This window comes from Cyprinodon tularosa, unplaced genomic scaffold (assembly GCF_016077235.1).
Source record: "Cyprinodon tularosa strain WSP-4 unplaced genomic scaffold, ASM1607723v1 ctg930, whole genome shotgun sequence".
Classification (NCBI taxonomy): domain Eukaryota; kingdom Metazoa; phylum Chordata; class Actinopteri; order Cyprinodontiformes; family Cyprinodontidae; genus Cyprinodon; species Cyprinodon tularosa.
Window position 1 is genome coordinate 292274 of NW_024039708.1, and position 20096 is coordinate 312369.

General features: G+C 36.4%; 1 protein-coding gene across 2 annotated transcripts; it reads right to left on the reverse strand.

Moving 5' to 3' along the window:
• Positions 1 to 3592: 3592 nt before the first annotated feature.
• On the reverse strand, positions 3593 to 12074 carry urp2 (urotensin II-related peptide). Of its 2 annotated transcripts, none has more exons than XM_038274808.1 (5): positions 11852 to 12074; positions 5812 to 6102; positions 5667 to 5701; positions 5170 to 5329; positions 3593 to 4705 (listed from the first exon to the last, which is right to left on the reverse strand). In XM_038274808.1, the coding sequence occupies exons 1-5, from the start codon at positions 11970 to 11972 to the stop codon at positions 4674 to 4676; spliced, it is 639 nt and encodes a 212-aa protein (XP_038130736.1). In that variant the 5' UTR covers positions 11973 to 12074; the 3' UTR covers positions 3593 to 4673. The 2 variants fall into 2 exon arrangements, with proteins under 2 accessions (XP_038130736.1, XP_038130735.1); XM_038274807.1 differs by having other exon boundaries at positions 3601 to 4705; positions 5809 to 6102.
• Between the last annotated feature and the right edge of the window lie 8022 nt (positions 12075 to 20096).

Here is a 20096-nt window from a genome sequence, read left to right on the forward strand (position 1 = left end):
TACTTTAATCTCATTATTTCATGATTTTATTCCCATAATATTACGACTTTATTCACAAAATAAAATAAAAGACTCTCTAACCTGGCCCTAATATTATTATTATTATTATTACTTTATTCTTATAAATTTACGACTTTATTCTAGTAATTTGGTGACTTTAATCTTGTAATTTTGCCCTAATATTCCGTCGTAGTTATAAAAGCTATAAAATTTGATTGCTTTATTTTAAGTGTTCACCGTTTGGGCTGCATCTTTATGGGACGTTTTCAAGGTGACATTTCTTTTCTTTATTTACAAGTTTCAACGCGTGGGAAATTATGTACATCAGCTAACATCTCAAACTATGAAATGAAACATGCTACACTGTGATCACACGTCAAGGCCTTTGTTTTCAGACATCTGGTGTCTTTATTTGTTTCAATCCGTGTATCATTCGTTCTTTCTATTTTCAATTGTCAATCAAAAAACAAAAAATAAAAAATTGACTGGTTATTTTGTTTTTTGTTTTTTATGGTTAAACCAAAAACGAAAAAAGGATTTGTTTTTCATATATCAATTCTAAGCTCAGATCTAGAATACGAAATGGAAAAACGGACAGCAACGCAGAGTTTGATTTTAATATTTAATCGGTACAGTTTACGTGACCCGGAAGTTTGGTGGAGCTTTAGCTAAAAAAAACAATTGGCTTACCCCCATAGATATCCATAATAAAGGCTTTATTATGGATATCTATGCTTACCCCCACCACGTTCGATCAAGCTGCACCAGATAAGGCAGTCGGACCTATCAGCCATGGACAGTTACGGTCGAGGATCCAAGCGTGTGACTCTTAAGGAGGAGGACATGACAACGGAGAAAATCAGCAGGATTTTCCAGGTATAACTTTTTTCTTGAAACTTTTCTGTGCACTGTACTTTTAACTAGCAACAACAAACAGCGTTCTAGCGTCGCCATGGTAGCCACTTCATCACCCCACTGCCTCGCAAAGAGCTATTTCCGGGTCACGTAAACTGTACCGATTAAATATTAAAATCAAATTCTGCGTTTTTCCATTTCGTATTCTTGATCTGAGCTTAGAATTGATATATGAAAAACAAATCCTTTTTTCGTTTTTGGTTTAACCATAAAAAACAAAAAACAAAATAACCAGTCAATTTTTTATTTTTTGTTTTTTGATTGACAATTGAAAATAGAAAGAACGAATGATACACGGATTTGTTTCCTTCAGTTTCTCACTTTTTCTTACGACTGCTAGCAAAAGAACCGTTTATATTCTCTGTAGTAAAACACGGTACTGTTTAAATTCTCAGGTGTAGAAGTTTGAAATAAACTTTTTTCCCCCACAAGTACCGACGTTCATCGGACTGATTCTGTCTCTTTGCTACAGGCAGCATTACTAAGCCACATATATATATTTCTTTATCCTGAATTAATTGAGAAGATTAAATAGAGTGATAAATGACACATAACGTAAAATGTCACCTGGAATTATTCTTATTGTTTCTTTGTTTATTATAATTTTCAATGTGTAATAAAGATAAATTATTTCTTTAATTTTCTTTTTTTTGTTTTTTGCATATTGTGCCTTTGCGTATTTTTGTGTATTGCTCAGTATTAAGTTCATAGCGGGCGTGAGGTCCCACAGACCTGCCCCTGAAAACCAAGTCAGGAAAAGAAAAAAGTCAGAGTTTTCCCTTATAAAAGAATATGTAGGATCTTTACTAAAAGTTTGCAATGAAAAGCCAAGCATTGTGCCATCAAAAGATATTTTGGTTTCATCAAACCATGGGAATGTATGCACACAAGGCTCCGCCCATATTCAACCGTAAATGGTCCATTTAAAGCATCAAATGAATGTCCATGTGTTCTTAAATCAGCCCACTGATCTGTGTTATTTAATGGTTACCATTGGCAACCGCAGGAATGAGTATTAGGGCCAGCCTAGAGATTTTTATTTTTCTTAAATATGAGAATAAAGTCGCTACGTTAGGAGAATAAAGTCATAATATTACAAGAATAAAGTCGTAGATTTACGAACTAATGTTGTTTTTTATGACAATTCTTCAAGAAGCAATTTCTTCCCTAAAATTAGGAATGTGGAGCGTCATGTAAAGGCATCAATTTCACAGATACGATAATATTAAATCTTTTAGCACACCATGGTCAAATTATTATCAGCATGTCTAAGAAAAAATTTATTGTGACAATGCTGCGACTTTATTCTCGTAATATTACGTCTTTTTAATGTTACATCATTATTCTCATAACATGACCTTATTCTCATGAAATTATTACTTTGTTCTGATAATATTGTGACTTTATTTTAGTCACAGACGTAATATTAAAAATATTACGTCTGTATAATGTTACATCGTTATTCTCACAATGTTTTGACTTTCTTCTGATAATGTTGCGAATTTCCTCTCTTAATGTTGCGACTTTTTCTCGTAATATTACAACTTTATAATGTTACGTCACTGTTATCGTAATCTCTGGTAATGTGGCTCCTTTAATCTCCGAATGTTGCAATTTTTTTCTCGTAATTTACATCTTTATAATGTGACATGATTATTCTTATATGACTTTATTCTGCCAATATTGCGACTTTATTCTCATAATATTATGATTTTCTTCTGATAATGTTGTGAGTTTATGTTCGTAATATTACGTCTTTATACTGTTACATCTTTATTCTCATAATATTATGACTTTCTTATAATGTGGCGCCTTTACTTTCCTAATGTTGCAAATTTATAATGTCTTTATAATGTGACATCATTATCCTTATAATAGGACTTTATTCTCCTAATGTTGCGGCTTTATTCTCATAATATTACGTCTTTTTAATGTTACATCATTATTCTCATAACATGACTTTATTCTCATGAAATTATTAGTTTGTTCTGATAATATTGTGACTTTATTTTAGTCACAGACGTAATATTTTTCATATTACGTCTTTATAATGTTACATCATTATTCTCATAATGTTTTGACTTTCTTCTGATAATGTTGCGAATTTTTCTCGTAATATTACAACTTTATAATGTTACATCACTATTCTCGTAACATGACTTTCCTCTGAAAATGTGGCTCCTTTAATCTCTGAATGTTGCAATTTTTTCTCGTAATTTACATCTTTGTAATGTGACATAATTATTCTTATATGACTTTATTCTGCCAATGTTGCAACTTTATTCTCATAATATTATGATTTTATTCTGATAATGTTGAGACTTTATTTTCGTAATATTACATCTTTATAATGTTACATCTTTATTCTACTAATGTTATGACTTTATATTTGTAATATTATGACTTTCTTATAATGTGGCGCCTTTACTTTCCTAATGTTGCAAATTTATAATGTCTTTATAATGTGACATCATTATTCTTATAATAGGACTTTATTCTCCTAATGTTGCGACTTCATTCTCATAATATTACACCTTTATAATGTTACATTTTTCTCATATTTAAAAAAAGAAATCTCTACTCTGGCCCTAATAATTCATCTACAGAAGAGACACCATAAATTTAAATAAATAAATGTGGAAACAGATGTGTTGGTAAATGTGTGTCTCTTTACAGAGGGAAGTCGTTTTTATTCTATGCGATCCAAACTGGAAGATTCGTTTTTTCAGGAAGCTGTTGCTTCTGGTGGGAATGACTCGTTTGGAGCAAAGACCTTCTCCCTCATGGTGAACTATTTGAGAAATCTTGGATCACCTGAAAAAGTTCTGTGTTTGTCCGACTGTAGCTGCTGTTTGCCTGACTACCTTCTGACATCGTACGCATGTTTAAAATCAGAAGATATCTAACATCCTGAGCCTTTTGTGGGGAACATCAACCAAATCCACATTTGTACAGGACTCATCAGAGACAGCAGGCAATTACATCCTCCTTTAAATCTTTGCTGGATGGTTGTTAACTGGTCTGTGCCACACGGCTCCAGTGGGTAGATGGGAAACCTGAGTTTTACTGGCTTTTATTCTGCTCTAGTTCGCAGACAGCTCCTTTTAAATCAAATTCATGAAGTCAAACTCAACCTCCTTGTTCAGCGACGTCAGATTCTAACCTGAGAGGGTAGAGAAAGTGAAACATGGGTCATACATCATCATCACAGCCGCTGCTCGCCATGCCACGGATGAACTTTATTAGAAATACGGCACAGACAGAGCTGACATGTGCCCGTCCGCTAACAGAGTGTCTGTTCATGCGCCATGAGCACACATCGTCTTCTTTGATCAGTCAGTCTTGTTAGTATATGGCTAAAAGAAAAGGGCTGAGTCCAGGCGGCGCCAGGCTGCGGGTGAGCCAGGAGCCTCCCGATGCCCGGCAACAGTCGCCTAGGACAAGTCAGAGCAAAGACACAGCAGAGGAGGGAAGGGATGTCAGGTATAACTATAGAGAAACTCTATGTCAGCATTGCATTGCTGGGAAATAAGCAGATGTGATCCCAGTTTGAGCTTATGTTGCACCGTTCAAAGTACTTTGAGTTCAAAAGAAACGGGACAAAAGCAGAAAAGCAAGAAGTGTCTGATGGGCACTGTTGAAATGTTTGAGACGTTGATTGCGGCAGACGGTTGGGTTGGTGTTCCTCTCAGAAGATCCCAGTGCTAAGAAGATCGGAGATGGACGACATGTAGGGTGGGGGACACCAGCAGGACACCTTAGTTCTGGGAACAGTACTTCCAGAAACACACTGTGGAGAAAAGATCGACCTTTGTCTTGGTTATTGAGCTTTAAAATGTCTGTATCATGCAAAATAAACTTGATTTATTCTGATATGTTATTTCAGCATCAAAAACTTAGTCAAATAAATATTTGGGTCTTTTAAAGAAACACTTGATGTGAGATTCGAGTCAAGGGCACGGGAGATGTTTTCAACGCATGACTTTGGACTCGTTGATGCTAACATGTTTTCAGTGTGATTTAAGCCACGTTTAATGTAAGTTTCCCTCATGTTTCTAGGCCTCACCGTCCAAAGGCACCTCAGCCGGCATTGGCCAACACAACAAAGATCTCATCAGATGGCATAAGAACTCAGCTCAAGAACTACTGTACCTCCTTCCTTCAAAAAAAGTTAGGCTTAATTCAGGGAACGTCTGTTTGTGGTTTAACTTTGACTTTAGACTCTCCTAAAGCAGACTTTTTGGCCTTCCTTACCTCGTTTATTGGTCTTCTTGCTCTGTGGTGGCAAAGGCTTCCGCAAGTTTCGTCCCGACAGGCCAGGGGTGTCAGAATCTGGGCTCGCCCCGGCAGTGGTGGTCTCAGAGACTGGCGGAGGGGCAGGGGTGGTCTTCGCTCCTTTATCTGCAGCAGGGGGCTTCCAAAAAAAGCAATGAGAGTAAGACTCATTAGTCCTACAGCAAACTGGAACACGCATCAACAAATCAACCTCTTTGTATCCATCAATAGCGTCAGTCAAAGGAACTCCTAACCCTCCTGTTTCTGTCCTCTTGATCCAAACAAGTCATGGCTCAATCTGCCCTCTTCACCTGAGAGATCAATGTTCTACCCTGTCTGATGATCTCTGTGTTGTTCGGTAATTTGGCCTAAATTGGACGGTTCTGCACCTCTAAAGGAGTTCAGATGTAGAATCCAAGTACCATGGGTTTGATAATTGCTGTTAATCGTCAACTTGAAACCAAACTGAACCTTACCACTTTTGGTTTCCTTTTCGGATTTCTGCTGTTTCCTGAAATGACGAAGAAGAGAGAAAAGAGAAGATGCCAGATGATGATTAGGAGGAATGGTGGAAGCAGTTCGGACGTTTCATGTCAGAGAGAAGAAGGCTGTTACTACCACGAGGGAGGAAGGTGATGTGGGAGCTCAGAGTGCTGTTGAAGGTCCTGTGCAGCTCTGCCAGGGCTGAGATCATCCGGGCAATCTTGGCTCGACTGTCTGGTCTTGCCACGTCTGTTCTAATTTGCGATTCTCCCTCCATGATGCCAACGGTGATGCTTTTTGGAGTCATTCTCTCTGCGTTTCCTGTTGCTCGATCAGGCCAGGTGGTTTTTATGTGTTGACTCGGATTCAGGAGGAATGACGAGGGATCTGTAGAGCCCCCTAGTGGAGGATCAAGGCCTCGCCCAAAACCTGCCAGACAGAGAGACAGCTCACAGTTCACATGGTGCAGGGAGGGTGATTTTAGGGAACACCCTGGGGAAATGGCCAGTATTTTCAGGGACTTTAGACAGAAAGACATTTTTCAAAAGTTGTTTCTGAAAGTTAAAATGTTAACCAGTCATCGAAACCAGCTTTTGGATGGTTGATGTCATGCTCTGTGGCTCTGAAATCCAAAGATTTTCTGGACATAAATAGGAGGAAAAATCAACAAGGGTTAGAAAACACATTAGTTTAAACAAATGTCTTTTAAAAAGCAATTCACAATACAACAGAAAATTGTTTTTAAGGTGTACTATCTTTAGCACCAGAATGCTTCCACAATGGTTCACAACATCTCCTCTCTTCATGCCCCACAGTAGTGGTGGAACTGGGATCTTCTGTGTATTGTAACTTCTAGCCACAGCAGGACACGGATGTGCTTTCCTCACCACCCCACCTTTCAGCCTGAGTGGCAAGGTGTACTGAGGAGACTGACTGAAGACTAGCCATAGCACGGGCATCTCCAACCGACACCTTAACATCAATCTTCAGTCTGTTCCTACAAACAGTGCCAGGCGTAAACCCCCCCGCTGACGAGGTTTGAGAATGAAAAGGAGGCTGTGAGCCAGACGCGGAAGAAAAACATATAGTCTCGTTGTGGTGGTAGCGACTGAACCAGGCAGAGATCAACATTGCTTCTTGATCTACACCTCATGATCTGCAATGATTTCCTGTGTTTGTTGGATATAATTACATTTTCTTCTAATTCCAAAAGAGTTTTAGGATAAATTATTTTTCCAGGAATACCTAAGGGTTGCCCGGTAGTGCAGTAAGCTGGTGAAGATTCTCAGTCATCCAGATCATAGTCATTCCAAAAAAAGATAGAAAACAAACTATTGGACTTTGTTTCCAAGTTTGAAGACGTTTTGCAATTAACAATGTCAGGAATAGCGTTGAGTTTGAGGTCCACCCCTTTGGAATGGGCCAAACGACCCCCATTCCAAAGGGGGGGACCCGTTCATCCGTTTCTATCTGCATGTTTTCTAAACTAAAACCAGGCTTTGTTGGGCTGCTGGATAAAACCTGGAACTAAACGCTATTTCTGACATTTAGAACTGAAAAAGCTTCTGGATGGAAGAGAAACGTCTTCAGACTTGGAAACAAAGTTCAGAGGATTGTTTTTAACTTTCTTTGAAAGGAGATACAATGGATAGCACTGTTGTCTTTCTTTTTTTTTTTTTTTTTAACAGTGTCTTGTCTGTCCAATAAGAATAATCATCTTGATCCCAAAAAGAGCCCAACAGATTTTACTTTCACCAGTGGAGCAGTATGGCTATGGCCATAGTGTTTCGCTTGATTTATGCATATAAATAGCTTTATTATAATTATGCAGGGAGTTTTACAGATTCTATGGACACTGCAATGTAAGTAGAACAGGGAAGGAAAAACAGGAAAAAAAGGAAAAAGATGAAAGAAAGAGGAGATGAAAGGGAGATAACAATAAAAAAGCACTGTTGCCTTGCAGTAAGAAGGTTACTGGTTCGATTCCCGGCCTGGGGTCTTTCTGCTTGGAGTTAGCATCTTCTCCGGCTTCCTCCCACAGTTAAAAACATGACTGTTAGGTTAATTGGTTTCTTTAAATTCTCCTTAGGCGTGTGTGAATGATTGTTTGTCCTGTTTCTTTCTGTGTTGCCCTGGCAACCTATCCAGGGTGGACCCTGCCTCTCACCCATAGATAGCTGGAGATAGACACCAGCCCCACTGCCACTCTGACAAGGATTAAACAGGAGAAGATGGATGGAGAGGAGAATAGACCAGGGTAGAAATTACATTTATCACCCCTTAGTGAGGAAATGAGGAGCAGGTGAAACATGATTGGAATATAACAGATCAAAACAATGTGTGTAAATAAGGGCCAGTTCGCAGTGTGGGAGGAATACAGAAGAGCTATTAGTTATTAAAAATAGCATACTTTAAAAGATGTTTGCATCTAAGAAGGCTGATTTTAAGAAATGGGCTAAAGGTGGAGGAATGTTTCTGTCTAGAGGATGAAACAGAGAGGAAAAAAGCTGCAGAGATGATGAGATTCATTTAGTTGTTTTTCAGCAGTAATGGTTCTAGAGTCCAATAGCTTCTGGTAGGAAAGATCTGCGATAGAGCTGGTTAGTGTAACTAAGGTACAGCAGTCTGTCACTGAAGTATGTGTATATGTATGGTACAGTACATCCTCCCCAACCCGCAAAAAGAACTCTACCCTTTTCTGGCTCAAGACAATGGTATACAGCTTTGTTATTCATTTATATGAAAATATATAATCCAAATTATCTTGGAGATATCTTGATTATAATTCTGGACACTTTAAATGACCAATCAGGCGACGTTGTTTGAGACATCTCAGATGGCATTTTGATTGAAGATATCTTGATCTTATTCAAGGATGTCAAAATGTTATTTCAATTATGACTCGTCAGAAGAAGCTGATTTTATGTTCAAACGGCCTGCCATAGATGATGTGAAAAACACTAAGGCTGCTAGCCAAAGACGTGTTTGCGATGTTTCTCACTGCAACATAAGATGCGTTTTTCAAAATAAAATCATTCCGTTATCAGACGGTAATAAACTGAAGCACAAAGCAATGAAAGCCAACCTGCTTATAGTTTGATTTTAAAGTTTAAACCTGATTTAATTTCATCCAGTATTTCTGGTTTTCCTGAATCCTCTTAATGTAAACAGTTAAATGACTGAGTGAGGCACATGGGGTTCATAAATGGACTCCTTATTTCTCCTCTGGGTTTCCTTTCTAAGGTTTCTCTCCTCCGAGGCTTAAATACAGCTTTGAATTCCACTTCAAAGTGAATAAAAAAAGATTTTACTCGACTATCAACTAAAGGTGAAGAATTTATAAAAAGTTGTGCTGCTTCCATGGGTCAGGGAGGGAGGAAGCAGATAAATCACCATCTGCATCATTTTTTTACCTTCTGTTTTTTTATCAGAGACGAGGGAATTTCTCCGTGGATCAATAAAATCAGATCTTGTTTTAAGCAGAACGGCCTAGTCCAAGTCCAGACCACAGTCTGACTGACATGGTGAGGAAGAATAGATATATAGATATATAAATGTAGATTCTCAGTGAGATGGAAAAAAAACAGCTGAAGGCTCCACATTTATTAATTTATATACTAATTTATTAATTTACTTGCTGATTTCATTATTTATGCTTTCTTATTTAATTATTTACTTATTTATCTATTTTGCTTACTTATTGATGCATTTATTCCATTTACTTTTTTATTAATTTATACCTACTTATTTCATGATTTATGTTTTTACTTTTTTATTTACTAATTTATGTATTTAATTATTGATTTACTTATTTATAAATGTACTCACTTATTTAATTAAATGCTTATTTATTTTTCATTATTAATGTATTTACTTACTTCTTTATCTGTTCACTCATTTAATTATTTATTAATTTACCTATTCATTTCATTATTTATGTATTTACTTACTTATTTAATTATGTACATTTTTTTTCTGCCTCCTTATATATTTATTATTTTTACTCATTTAATAATTTACCTATTTATTGAATTATTTACGTATTTAATTTGAATTTTTTATTTACCCACTTATTTATGCATTTATTTATTTACCTAATTATGTATTTACTTACTTATCTAATTAAGTACTTAATTACTTTTTGATAATTTTTTGTATTTATTAACTTTTTTATTTATTTACCCATTTATTTACTTAGTTACTTATTTATTTTTTCCATTATTTATTCATTACTTTATTATTTATTTATCCATCCATTTTATCCGGGGCGGGGTCACGGAGGCAGCAGTCTAAGCAGAGATGTCCAGACTTCCCTCTTCCAGCTGCTCCTGAGGCGTCACCAGTCCAGCTCAGAGACATCGTCCCTCCATAGTCCTGGTCCTTCCACCAGGCCTCCTCCCAATGGGACATGCCTGGAACTCCTCCTGAGGGAGGCGACCAGGAGGCATCAGGAACAGATGCCAGAGCCTCCTAAGCTGGATCCTTTCAACATGGAGGAGCAGCGACTCTACTCTGAGCTCCTCACAGGTAACTGAGATCCTCACCTGATCTAGAAGGGTGCGTCACCCTGTCGATGAAACCAATTTCGGCCTTTTGTATTCACGATCTTATCCTTTGGGTCGTTACCCAGATCTCATGACCATAGGTGAGGGTGGGAACGTAGATGGATCGGTAAATCAAGAGCTTTGCCCTCTGACTCAACTACCTTTAACCACGACGGTTTGATACAGCGACCGCATCACTGCCGACGCCGCACCGATCCATCTATCGATCCATCCGTCCCTCATTCCTGAACAAGACCCCGAGATACTTGAACTCCTCCACTGGAGACAAGGACTGACCTGAAGAGGGGAGTCCACCTTTCTCCGGTGGACTCCAGTGCACCCCAATGATCCTGGTTTGATGAGACCAACAGGACAACATCATCTGCATATAGCAGAGGTGATATCCTGTGGTTCCCAAACCGTCACCCTCCTGGCCCTGGCTGTGCCTAGATATTCTGTCCATAGATGTAATGAACAGAACCGGTGACAAAGGTCAGCCCTGGTGGAGGCCAACATGCACCGGGAAAAGGTCAGACTTACTGCCACCAATGTGAACCAAGGTCCTGCTGCGGTCATACAGAGAACGGGCCCCGGACCCCATACTCCAGGAGCACCCCCCAGAGGGCATCAAGAAGGACATGGTCAACTCCTTCTCCAGATCCACACAACACAGATGGGCTGGTTGGGCGACCTCCCACTAACCGTTCAGCACCCGATGAAGGGTATATAGCTGGTCCATTGCGCCACGACAATTTATTTATTTACTTATTTATATATTTATTTATGTATTTACTTATTCATTCAATTACTATTTACTCATTTATGTACCTAATACACTTTTTGATCCGGTTAGATAATTATTTACTCAAAGTTATGAATTGAGTTACATTTTTAAATGTTGAATTAATTCAAAATATATTTAAATTATGATTTAAATAATTAAAAATCCAATTATATAAAAGTGTGTAGAATGACTTGACTGTTTAATTTCTATAGACGGAGGTGAATGTGTGTGTTTTGTTGTTCCTGGGGGCCTCGGGCTCCGAACGTCGCTCTCCTCTGGCTCTCAGCTCATCGATTCCATAAAAGCAGACTCTGGCGCAGTGACATTTCATTGATTTTAAAAAAACATATGGTCAAAAATAACAGAAAGAATCAGCTTATAGAACAATCAGAGCAAAAGAACCAAAGAATCAAACAATATTTCTTTTCAAAATAAAAGCTGATATGCTCAGTGAATATGTCGGTTATACCTGAGGTAAGATAAAATAAGATAAATAATTTTTCTGCTTCCTTCCTTCCAGAACTTTTGGAATTTTATTTATTTGTTTATTTTTTTATATTTTTTTTGCTTCATTGCTCAGTTTGAAAACAATGAATGAAATGGGGAAAAAAATTATCCATTTGATATAACAAAATTCTGGTAAATTTGTGCACATAAATGTACTTAAAAGATCATAAATTTATATAATTTTGAAACAATAAATACATATATAAATATGTATATATATATGTATATATATATATATATATATATATATATATATATATGAAATAGGATAAAAGCATTGATTTCATGGCGTTAGCTTGTTCGATGTTTTCTCCCGTTCCCTGGCCAACATGGCCGCCCTCACCTGTTAGTTCAGCCATTTCTCCACGCCTCTCCGCGGGCGCTGAGTCAACCTGTATTCCCGACAGCATTAGCTTCATCAGAACCACCTTCATCCCAAAAATGGCCGCCGCTCTGCTCGGCATGGCGTCTGCAGAAGACTTTCTGTTGCAGGTTTACAAAGTCAGCTGCTTCTCAGCTGTCACAACGAGGCGTCTCCTAACCACGAAAAGTTGCATTTAATAGATGATGCTCTGAGCTCTGCGGGGGATATGCGGGCCCCTGGAGTCCCTTAACGGCGTGGTTCGGTTCGGTCCGAGCTGACAGTCTTTGAAAGGCCAAGTGTGTCCCTCTAAACGAGGCTCGTCAAGGACGCCGTTCTGGTTGGATCTGGCGTTTATAAAGCCGAGCTTCTGCAGGCCGTGTGACCGACTGCTCGCAGGAACCAGTCACAGAGCCCAGAGCTCCTCGGGGGGCCAGCCCTTCAAACTGGGGGGACTGGTGACATTTGGAGAGTTTGGCCGAGGGCTTGGTGGGATTGGTTTGAAAGCAATTTTTTTTTTGTTAATGTGGAATGTGTGTTCAGGACACAACCGAATGTGTGTGTGGCCCTCGCTGTTTAAGCGGTGATAAGGTGGTTCTTAATATGTTTGCTCAGGGGCCATAGAAATAGAAAGGACCTCTGACGCATGAGGGCCTGGAGCCACTCTGAATACAGACAGACAGACGCACACACACACAGCTCTTCAAACACCCAAAACTGATATGTTGAATGAGCGCAACACAGACTCACATAGAGGAGATTAAAAAACAAGAAGTGACATGGTCATGGAAGGCCACAGGCGTTTACTGCTCACAGCTTCACCCACACAGGAAGTGGAGCCACCGGCCCCTACCTTTAAATCTACCGGTTTTTATGGAGCAATGACGGAAAGCCTGCGAGTGAACGCTTAAAAAATGTGTGCGTGGAACAGTTGCTGGGTGAAGAGAAGTCAGCTCCAGAGCATCTCATCACTGCTCGCCTTTGACGCCGTTGCCTCGTTAGGGAATCAGGGCAGCTGCATCAATGGAGGCAGGGATGTGAAATGAACTCCTATGGTCAGCGGGTTTTTTGGGCCACATGTCAAGATCAATTCGAAAGAGTTCGTATTCAAGCAACATGCTGGCGAAGATTCTCAGTCAGCCAGGTCATTGTCATTCCAATATGGATGAAAAAAAGTCTCATTGGAATCTGCCTTTTTTTGTACACCGAATTTTATACACTGAATTTTATCTGGTGAAAATACAGCTGCAAAAAAATACAGCTGCAAAAAAATTCAGCTGCAAAAAAATACAGCTGCAAAAAATACAGCTGCAAAAAATACAGCTGCAAAAAAATACAGCTGCAAAAAAATACAGCTGCAAAAAAATTCAGCTGCAAAAAATACAGCTGCAAAAAATACAGCTGCAAAAAATACAGCTGCAAAAAAATACAGCTGCAAAAAAATTCAGCTGCAAAAAATACAGCTGCAAAAAATACAGCTGCAAAAAAATACAGCTGCAAAAAAATACAGCTGCAAAAAAATTCAGCTGCAAAAAATACAGCTGCAAAAAATACAGCTGCAAAAAAATACAGCTGCAAAAAAATACAGCTGCAAAAAAATTCAGCTGCAAAAAATACAGCTGCAAAAAAATACAGCTGCAAAAAAATACAGCTGCAAAAAAATTCAGCTGCAAAAAAATACAGCTGCAAATAATACAGCTGCAAAAAAATTCAGCTGCAAAAAATACAGCTGCAAAAAAATACAGCTGCAAAAAATACAGCTGCAAAAAAATTCAGCTGCAAAAAAATACAGCTGCAAAAAAATACAGCTGCAAAAAAATTCAGCTGCAAAAAATACAGCTGCAAAAAAATACAGCTGCAAAAAATACAGCTGCAAAAAAATACAGCTGCAAAAAAATACAGCTGCAAAAAATACAGCTGCAAAAAAATACAGCTGCAAAAAATTCAGCTGCAAAAAAATTCAGCTGCAAAAAAATACAGCTGCAAAAAATACAGCTGCAAAAAATACAGCTGCAAAAAAATACAGCCGCAAAAAAATTCAGCTGCAAAAAAATTCAGCTGCAAAAAAATACAGCTGCAAAAAATACAGCTGCAAAAAATACAGCTGCAAAAAAATACAGCTGCAAAAAAATTCAGCTGCAAAAAAATTCAGCTGCAAAAAATTCAGCTGCAAAAAAATTCAGCTGCAAAAAAATACAGCTGCAAAAAATACAGCTGCAAAAAATACAGCTGCAAAAAAATACAGCTGCAAAAAAATTCAGCTGCAAAAAAATTCAGCTGCAAAAAATACAGCTGCAAAAAATACAGCTTCAAAAAAATTCAGCTGCAAAAAATACAGCTGCAAAAAAATACAGCTGCAAAAAATTCAGCTGCAAAAAAAAATACAGCTGCAAAAAAATCAGCTGCAAAAAATACAGCTGCAAAAAATACAGCTGCAAAAAAATTCAGCTTCAAAAAAATTCAGCTGCAAAAAATACAGCTGCAAAAAAATACAGCTGCAAAAAATACAGCTGCAAAAAATACAGCTGCAAAAAATACAGCTGCAAAAAAATACAGCTGCAAAAAATTCAGCTGCAAAAAATACAGCTGCAAAAAATACAGCTGCAAAAAAATACAGCTGCAAAAAATTCAGCTGCAAAAAAATTCAGCTGCAAAAAAATACAGCTGCAAAAAATACAGCTGCAAAAAAATACAGCTGCAAAAAAATTCAGCTGCAAAAAAATTCAGCTGCAAAAAATACAGCTGCAAAAAAAATCAGCTGCAAGAAATACAGCTGCAAAAAAATTCAGCTGCAAAAAATACAGCTGCAAAAAATACAGCTGCAAAAAAATTCAGCTGCAAAAAATACAGCTGCAAAAAATACAGCTGCAAAAAAATACAGCTGCAAAAAAATTCAGCTGCAAAAAAATTCAGCTGCAAAAAATTCAACTGCAAAAAATACAGCTGCAAAAAATACAGCTGCAAAAAAATTCAGCTGCAAAAAATACAGCTGCAAAAAAATACAGCTGCAAAAAATTCAGCTGCAAAAAAATTCAGCTGCAAAAAAATACAGCTGCAAAAAATACAGCTGCAAAAAATACAGCTGCAAAAAATACAGCTGCAAAAAAATACAGCCGCAAAAAAATTCAGCTGCAAAAAAATTCAGCTGCAAAAAAATACAGCTGCAAAAAATACAGCTGCAAAAAATACAGCTGCAAAAAATACAGCTGCAAAAAAATACAGCTGCAAAAAAATTCAGCTGCAAAAAAATTCAGCTGCAAAAAATTCAGCTGCAAAAAAATTCAGCTGCAAAAAAATACAGCTGCAAAAAATTCAGCTGCAAAAAAATTCAGCTGCAAAAAAATACAGCTGCAAAAAATACAGCTGCAAAAAATACAGCTGCAAAAAAATACAGCTGCAAAAAAATTCAGCTGCAAAAAAATTCAGCTGCAAAAAATACAGCTGCAAAAAATACAGCTTCAAAAAAATTCAGCTGCAAAAAATACAGCTGCAAAAAAATACAGCTGCAAAAAATACAGCTGCAAAAAATACAGCTGCAAAAAATACAGCTGCAAAAAAATTCAGCTGCAAAAAATACAGCTGCAAAAAATTCAGCTGCAGAAAATACAGCTGCAAAAAATTCAGCTGCAAAAAAAAAATACAGCTGCAAAAAAATCAGCTGCAAAAAATACAGCTGCAAAAAATACAGCTGCAAAAAAATTCAGCTTCAAAAAAATTCAGCTGCAAAAAATACAGCTGCAAAAAAATACAGCTGCAAAAAATACAGCTGCAAAAAATACAGCTGCAAAAAATACAGCTGCAAAAAATACAGCTGCAAAAAAATACAGCCGCAAAAAAATTCAGCTGCAAAAAAATTCAGCTGCAAAAAAATACAGCTGCAAAAAATACAGCTGCAAAAAATACAGCTGCAAAAAAATACAGCTGCAAAAAAATTCAGCTGCAAAAAAATTCAGCTGCAAAAAATTCAGCTGCAAAAAAATTCAGCTGCAAAAAAATACAGCTGCAAAAAATACAGCTGCAAAAAATACAGCTGCAAAAAAATACAGCTGCAAAAAAATTCAGCTGCAAAAAAATTCAGCTGCAAAAAATACAGCTGCAAAAAATACAGCTTCAAAAAAATTCAGCTGCAAAAAATACAGCTGCAAAAAAATACAGCTGCAAAAAATACAGCTGCAAAAAAATTCAGCTGCAAAAAATACAGCTGCAAAAAATTCAGCTGCAGAAAATACAGCTGCAAAAAATTCAGCTGCAAAAAAAAATACAGCTGCAAAAAAATCAGCTGCAAAAAATACAGCTGCAAAAAATACAGCTGCAAAAAAATTCAGCTTCAAAAAAATTCAGCTGCAAAAAATACAGCTGCAAAAAAATACAGCTGCAAAAAATACAGCTGCAAAAAATACAGCTGCAAAAAATACAGCTGCAAAAAAATACAGCTGCAAAAAATTCAGCTGCAAAAAATACAGCTGCAAAAAATACAGCTGCAAAAAAATACAGCTGCAAAAAATTCAGCTGCAAAAAAATTCAGCTGCAAAAAAATACAGCTGCAAAAAATACAGCTGCAAAAAAATACAGCTGCAAAAAAATTCAGCTGCAAAAAAATTCAGCTGCAAAAAATACAGCTGCAAAAAAAATCAGCTGCAAGAAATACAGCTGCAAAAAAATTCAGCTGCAAAAAATACAGCTGCAAAAAATACAGCTGCAAAAAAATTCAGCTGCAAAAAATACAGCTGCAAAAAATACAGCTGCAAAAAAATACAGCTGCAAAAAAATTCAGCTGCAAAAAAATTCAGCTGCAAAAAATTCAACTGCAAAAAATACAGCTGCAAAAAATACAGCTGCAAAAAAATTCAGCTGCAAAAAATACAGCTGCAAAAAAATACAGCTGCAAAAAATTCAGCTGCAAAAAAATTCAGCTGCAAAAAAATACAGCTGCAAAAAATACAGCTGCAAAAAATACAGCTGCAAAAAATACAGCTGCAAAAAAATACAGCCGCAAAAAAATTCAGCTGCAAAAAAATTCAGCTGCAAAAAAATACAGCTGCAAAAAATACAGCTGCAAAAAATACAGCTGCAAAAAATACAGCTGCAAAAAAATACAGCTGCAAAAAAATTCAGCTGCAAAAAAATTCAGCTGCAAAAAATTCAGCTGCAAAAAAATTCAGCTGCAAAAAAATACAGCTGCAAAAAATACAGCTGCAAAAAATACAGCTGCAAAAAAATACAGCTGCAAAAAAATTCAGCTGCAAAAAAATTCAGCTGCAAAAAATACAGCTGCAAAAAATACAGCTTCAAAAAAATTCAGCTGCAAAAAATACAGCTGCAAAAAAATACAGCTGCAAAAAATACAGCTGCAAAAAATACAGCTGCAAAAAATACAGCTGCAAAAAAATTCAGCTGCAAAAAATACAGCTGCAAAAAATTCAGCTGCAGAAAATACAGCTGCAAAAAATTCAGCTGCAAAAAAAAATACAGCTGCAAAAAAATCAGCTGCAAAAAATACAGCTGCAAAAAATACAGCTGCAAAAAAATTCAGCTGCAAAAAATTCAGCTGCAAAAAATACAGCTGCAAAAAATACAGCTGCAAAAAAATACAGCAGCAAAAAATACAGCTGCAAAAAAATTCAGCTGCAAAAAAATTCAGCTGCAAAAAAATTCAGCTGCAAAAAATACAACTGCAAAAAAATACAGCTGCAAAAAATTCAGCTGCAAAAAATACAGCTGCAAAAAATACAGCTGCAAAAAAATTCAGCTGCAAAAAATACAGCTGCAAAAAAAATCAGCTGCAAGAAATACAGCTGCAAAAAAATTCAGCTGCAAAAAATACAGCTGCAAAAAATACAGCTGCAAAAAAATTCAGCTGCAAAAAATACAGCTGCAAAAAAATACAGCTGCAAAAAAATTCAGCTGCAAAAAATACAGCTGCAAAAAAAATCAGCTGCAAGAAATACAGCTGCAAAAAAATTCAGCTGCAAAAAATACAGCTGCAAAAAATACAGCTGCAAAAAAATTCAGCTGCAAAAAATACAGCTGCAAAAAAATACAGCTGCAAAAAAATTCAGCTGCAAAAAAATTCAGCTGCAAAAAATACAGCTGCAAAAAAATACAGCTGCAAAAAATTCAGCTGCAAAAAATACAGCTGCAAAAAAATTCAGCTGCAAAAAATACAGCTGCAAAAAATTCAGCTGCAAAAAAATTCAGCTGCAAAAAAATACAGCTGCAAAAAATACAGCTGCAAAAAAATACAGCTGCAAAAAAATTCAGCTGCAAAAAAATTCAGCTGCAAAAAATACAGCTGCAAAAAAATACAGCTGCAAAAAATACAGCTGCAAAAAATACAGCTGCAAAAAATACAGCTGCAAAAAAATACAGCCGCAAAAAAATTCAGCTGCAAAAAAATACAGCTGCAAAAAATACAGCTGCAAAAAATACAGCTGCAAAAAATACAGCTGCAAAAAAATACAGCAGCAAAAAATACAGCTGCAAAAAAATTCAGCTGCAAAAAAATTCAGCTGCAAAAAAATTCAGCTGCAAAAAATACAACTGCAAAAAAATACAGCTGCAAAAAATTCAGCTGCAAAAAATACAGCTGCAAAAAATACAGCTGCAAAAAAATTCAGCTGCAAAAAATACAGCTGCAAAAAAAATCAGCTGCAAGAAATACAGCTGCAAAAAAATTCAGCTGCAAAAAATACAGCTGCAAAAAATACAGCTGCAAAAAAATTCAGCTGCAAAAAATACAGCTGCAAAAAAATACAGCTGCAAAAAAATTCAGCTGCAAAAAATACAGCTGCAAAAAAAATCAGCTGCAAGAAATACAGCTGCAAAAAAATTCAGCTGCAAAAAAATACAGCTGCAAAAAATACAGCTGCAAAAAATACAGCTGCAAAAAAATACAGCTGCAAAAAAATTCAGCTGCAAAAAAATTCAGCTGCAAAAAATACAGCTGCAAAAAATACAGCTTCAAAAAAATTCAGCTGCAAAAAATACAGCTTCAAAAAAATTCAGCTGCAAAAAATACAGCTTCAAAAAAATTCAGCTGCAAAAAATTCAGCTGCAAAAAATACAGCTGCAAAAAATACAGCTGCAAAAAATACAGCTGCAAAAAAATACAGCAGCAAAAAATACAGCTGCAAAAAAATTCAGCTGCAAAAAAATTCAGCTGCAAAAAAATTCAGCTGCAAAAAATACAACTGCAAAAAAATACAGCTGCAAAAAATTCAGCTGCAAAAAATACAGCTGCAAAAAATACAGCTGCAAAAAAAATTCACCTGCAAAAAAATTCAGCTGCAAAAAATACAGCTGCAAAAAATTCAGCTGCAAAAAATACAGCTGCAAAAAATACAGCTGCAAAAAATACAGCTGCAAAAAAATACAGCTGCAAAAAAATTCAGCTGCAAAAAATACAGCTGCAAAAAATACAGCTGCAAAAAAATACAGCTGCCAAAAAAATTCAGCTGCAAAAAAATTCAGCTGCAAAAAATACAGCTGCAAAAAATACAGCTTCAAAAAAATTCAGCTGCAAAAAATACAGCTGCAAAAAAATACAGCTGCAAAAAATACAGCTGCAAAAAATACAGCTGCAAAAAATACAGCTGCAAAAAAATTCAGCTGCAAAAAATACAGCTGCAAAAAATTCAGCTGCAAAAAATACAGCTGCAAAAAATTCAGCTGCAAAAAAATTCAGCTGCAAAAAAATACAGCTGCAAAAAATACAGCTGCAAAAAAATACAGCTGCAAAAAAATTCAGCTGCAAAAAAATTCAGCTGCAAAAAATACAGCTGCAAAAAAATACAGCTGCAAAAAAATTCAGCTGCAAAAAATACAGCTGCAAAAAAAATCAGCTGCAAGAAATACAGCTGCAAAAAAATTCAGCTGCAAAAAATACAGCTGCAAAAAATACAGCTGCAAAAAAATTCAGCTGCAAAAAATACAGCTGCAAAAAAATACAGCTGCAAAAAAATTCAGCTGCAAAAAAATTCAGCTGCAAAAAATACAGCTGCAAAAAAATACAGCTGCAAAAAATTCAGCTGCAAAAAATACAGCTGCAAAAAATTCAGCTGCAAAAAATACAGCTGCAAAAAATTCAGCTGCAAAAAAATTCAGCTGCAAAAAAATACAGCTGCAAAAAATACAGCTGCAAAAAAATACAGCTGCAAAAAAATTCAGCTGCAAAAAAATTCAGCTGCAAAAAATACAGCTGCAAAAAAATACAGCTGCAAAAAATACA

Coding starts and splice junctions, on each gene's coding strand:
- urp2 (XM_038274807.1), bottom strand. CDS start 11,972: ATGCCGAGCAGAGCGGCGGCCATTTTTGGGATGAAGGTGGTTCTGATG. Junction 5,702..5,808: donor CATCACCTTCCTCCCTCGTG/GTAGTAACAGCC, acceptor TCGTCATTTCAG/GAAACAGCAGAAATCCGAAA. Junction 4,706..5,169: donor CAAGAAGACCAATAAACGAG/GTAAGGAAGGCC, acceptor TTTTCTCCACAG/TGTGTTTCTGGAAGTACTGT.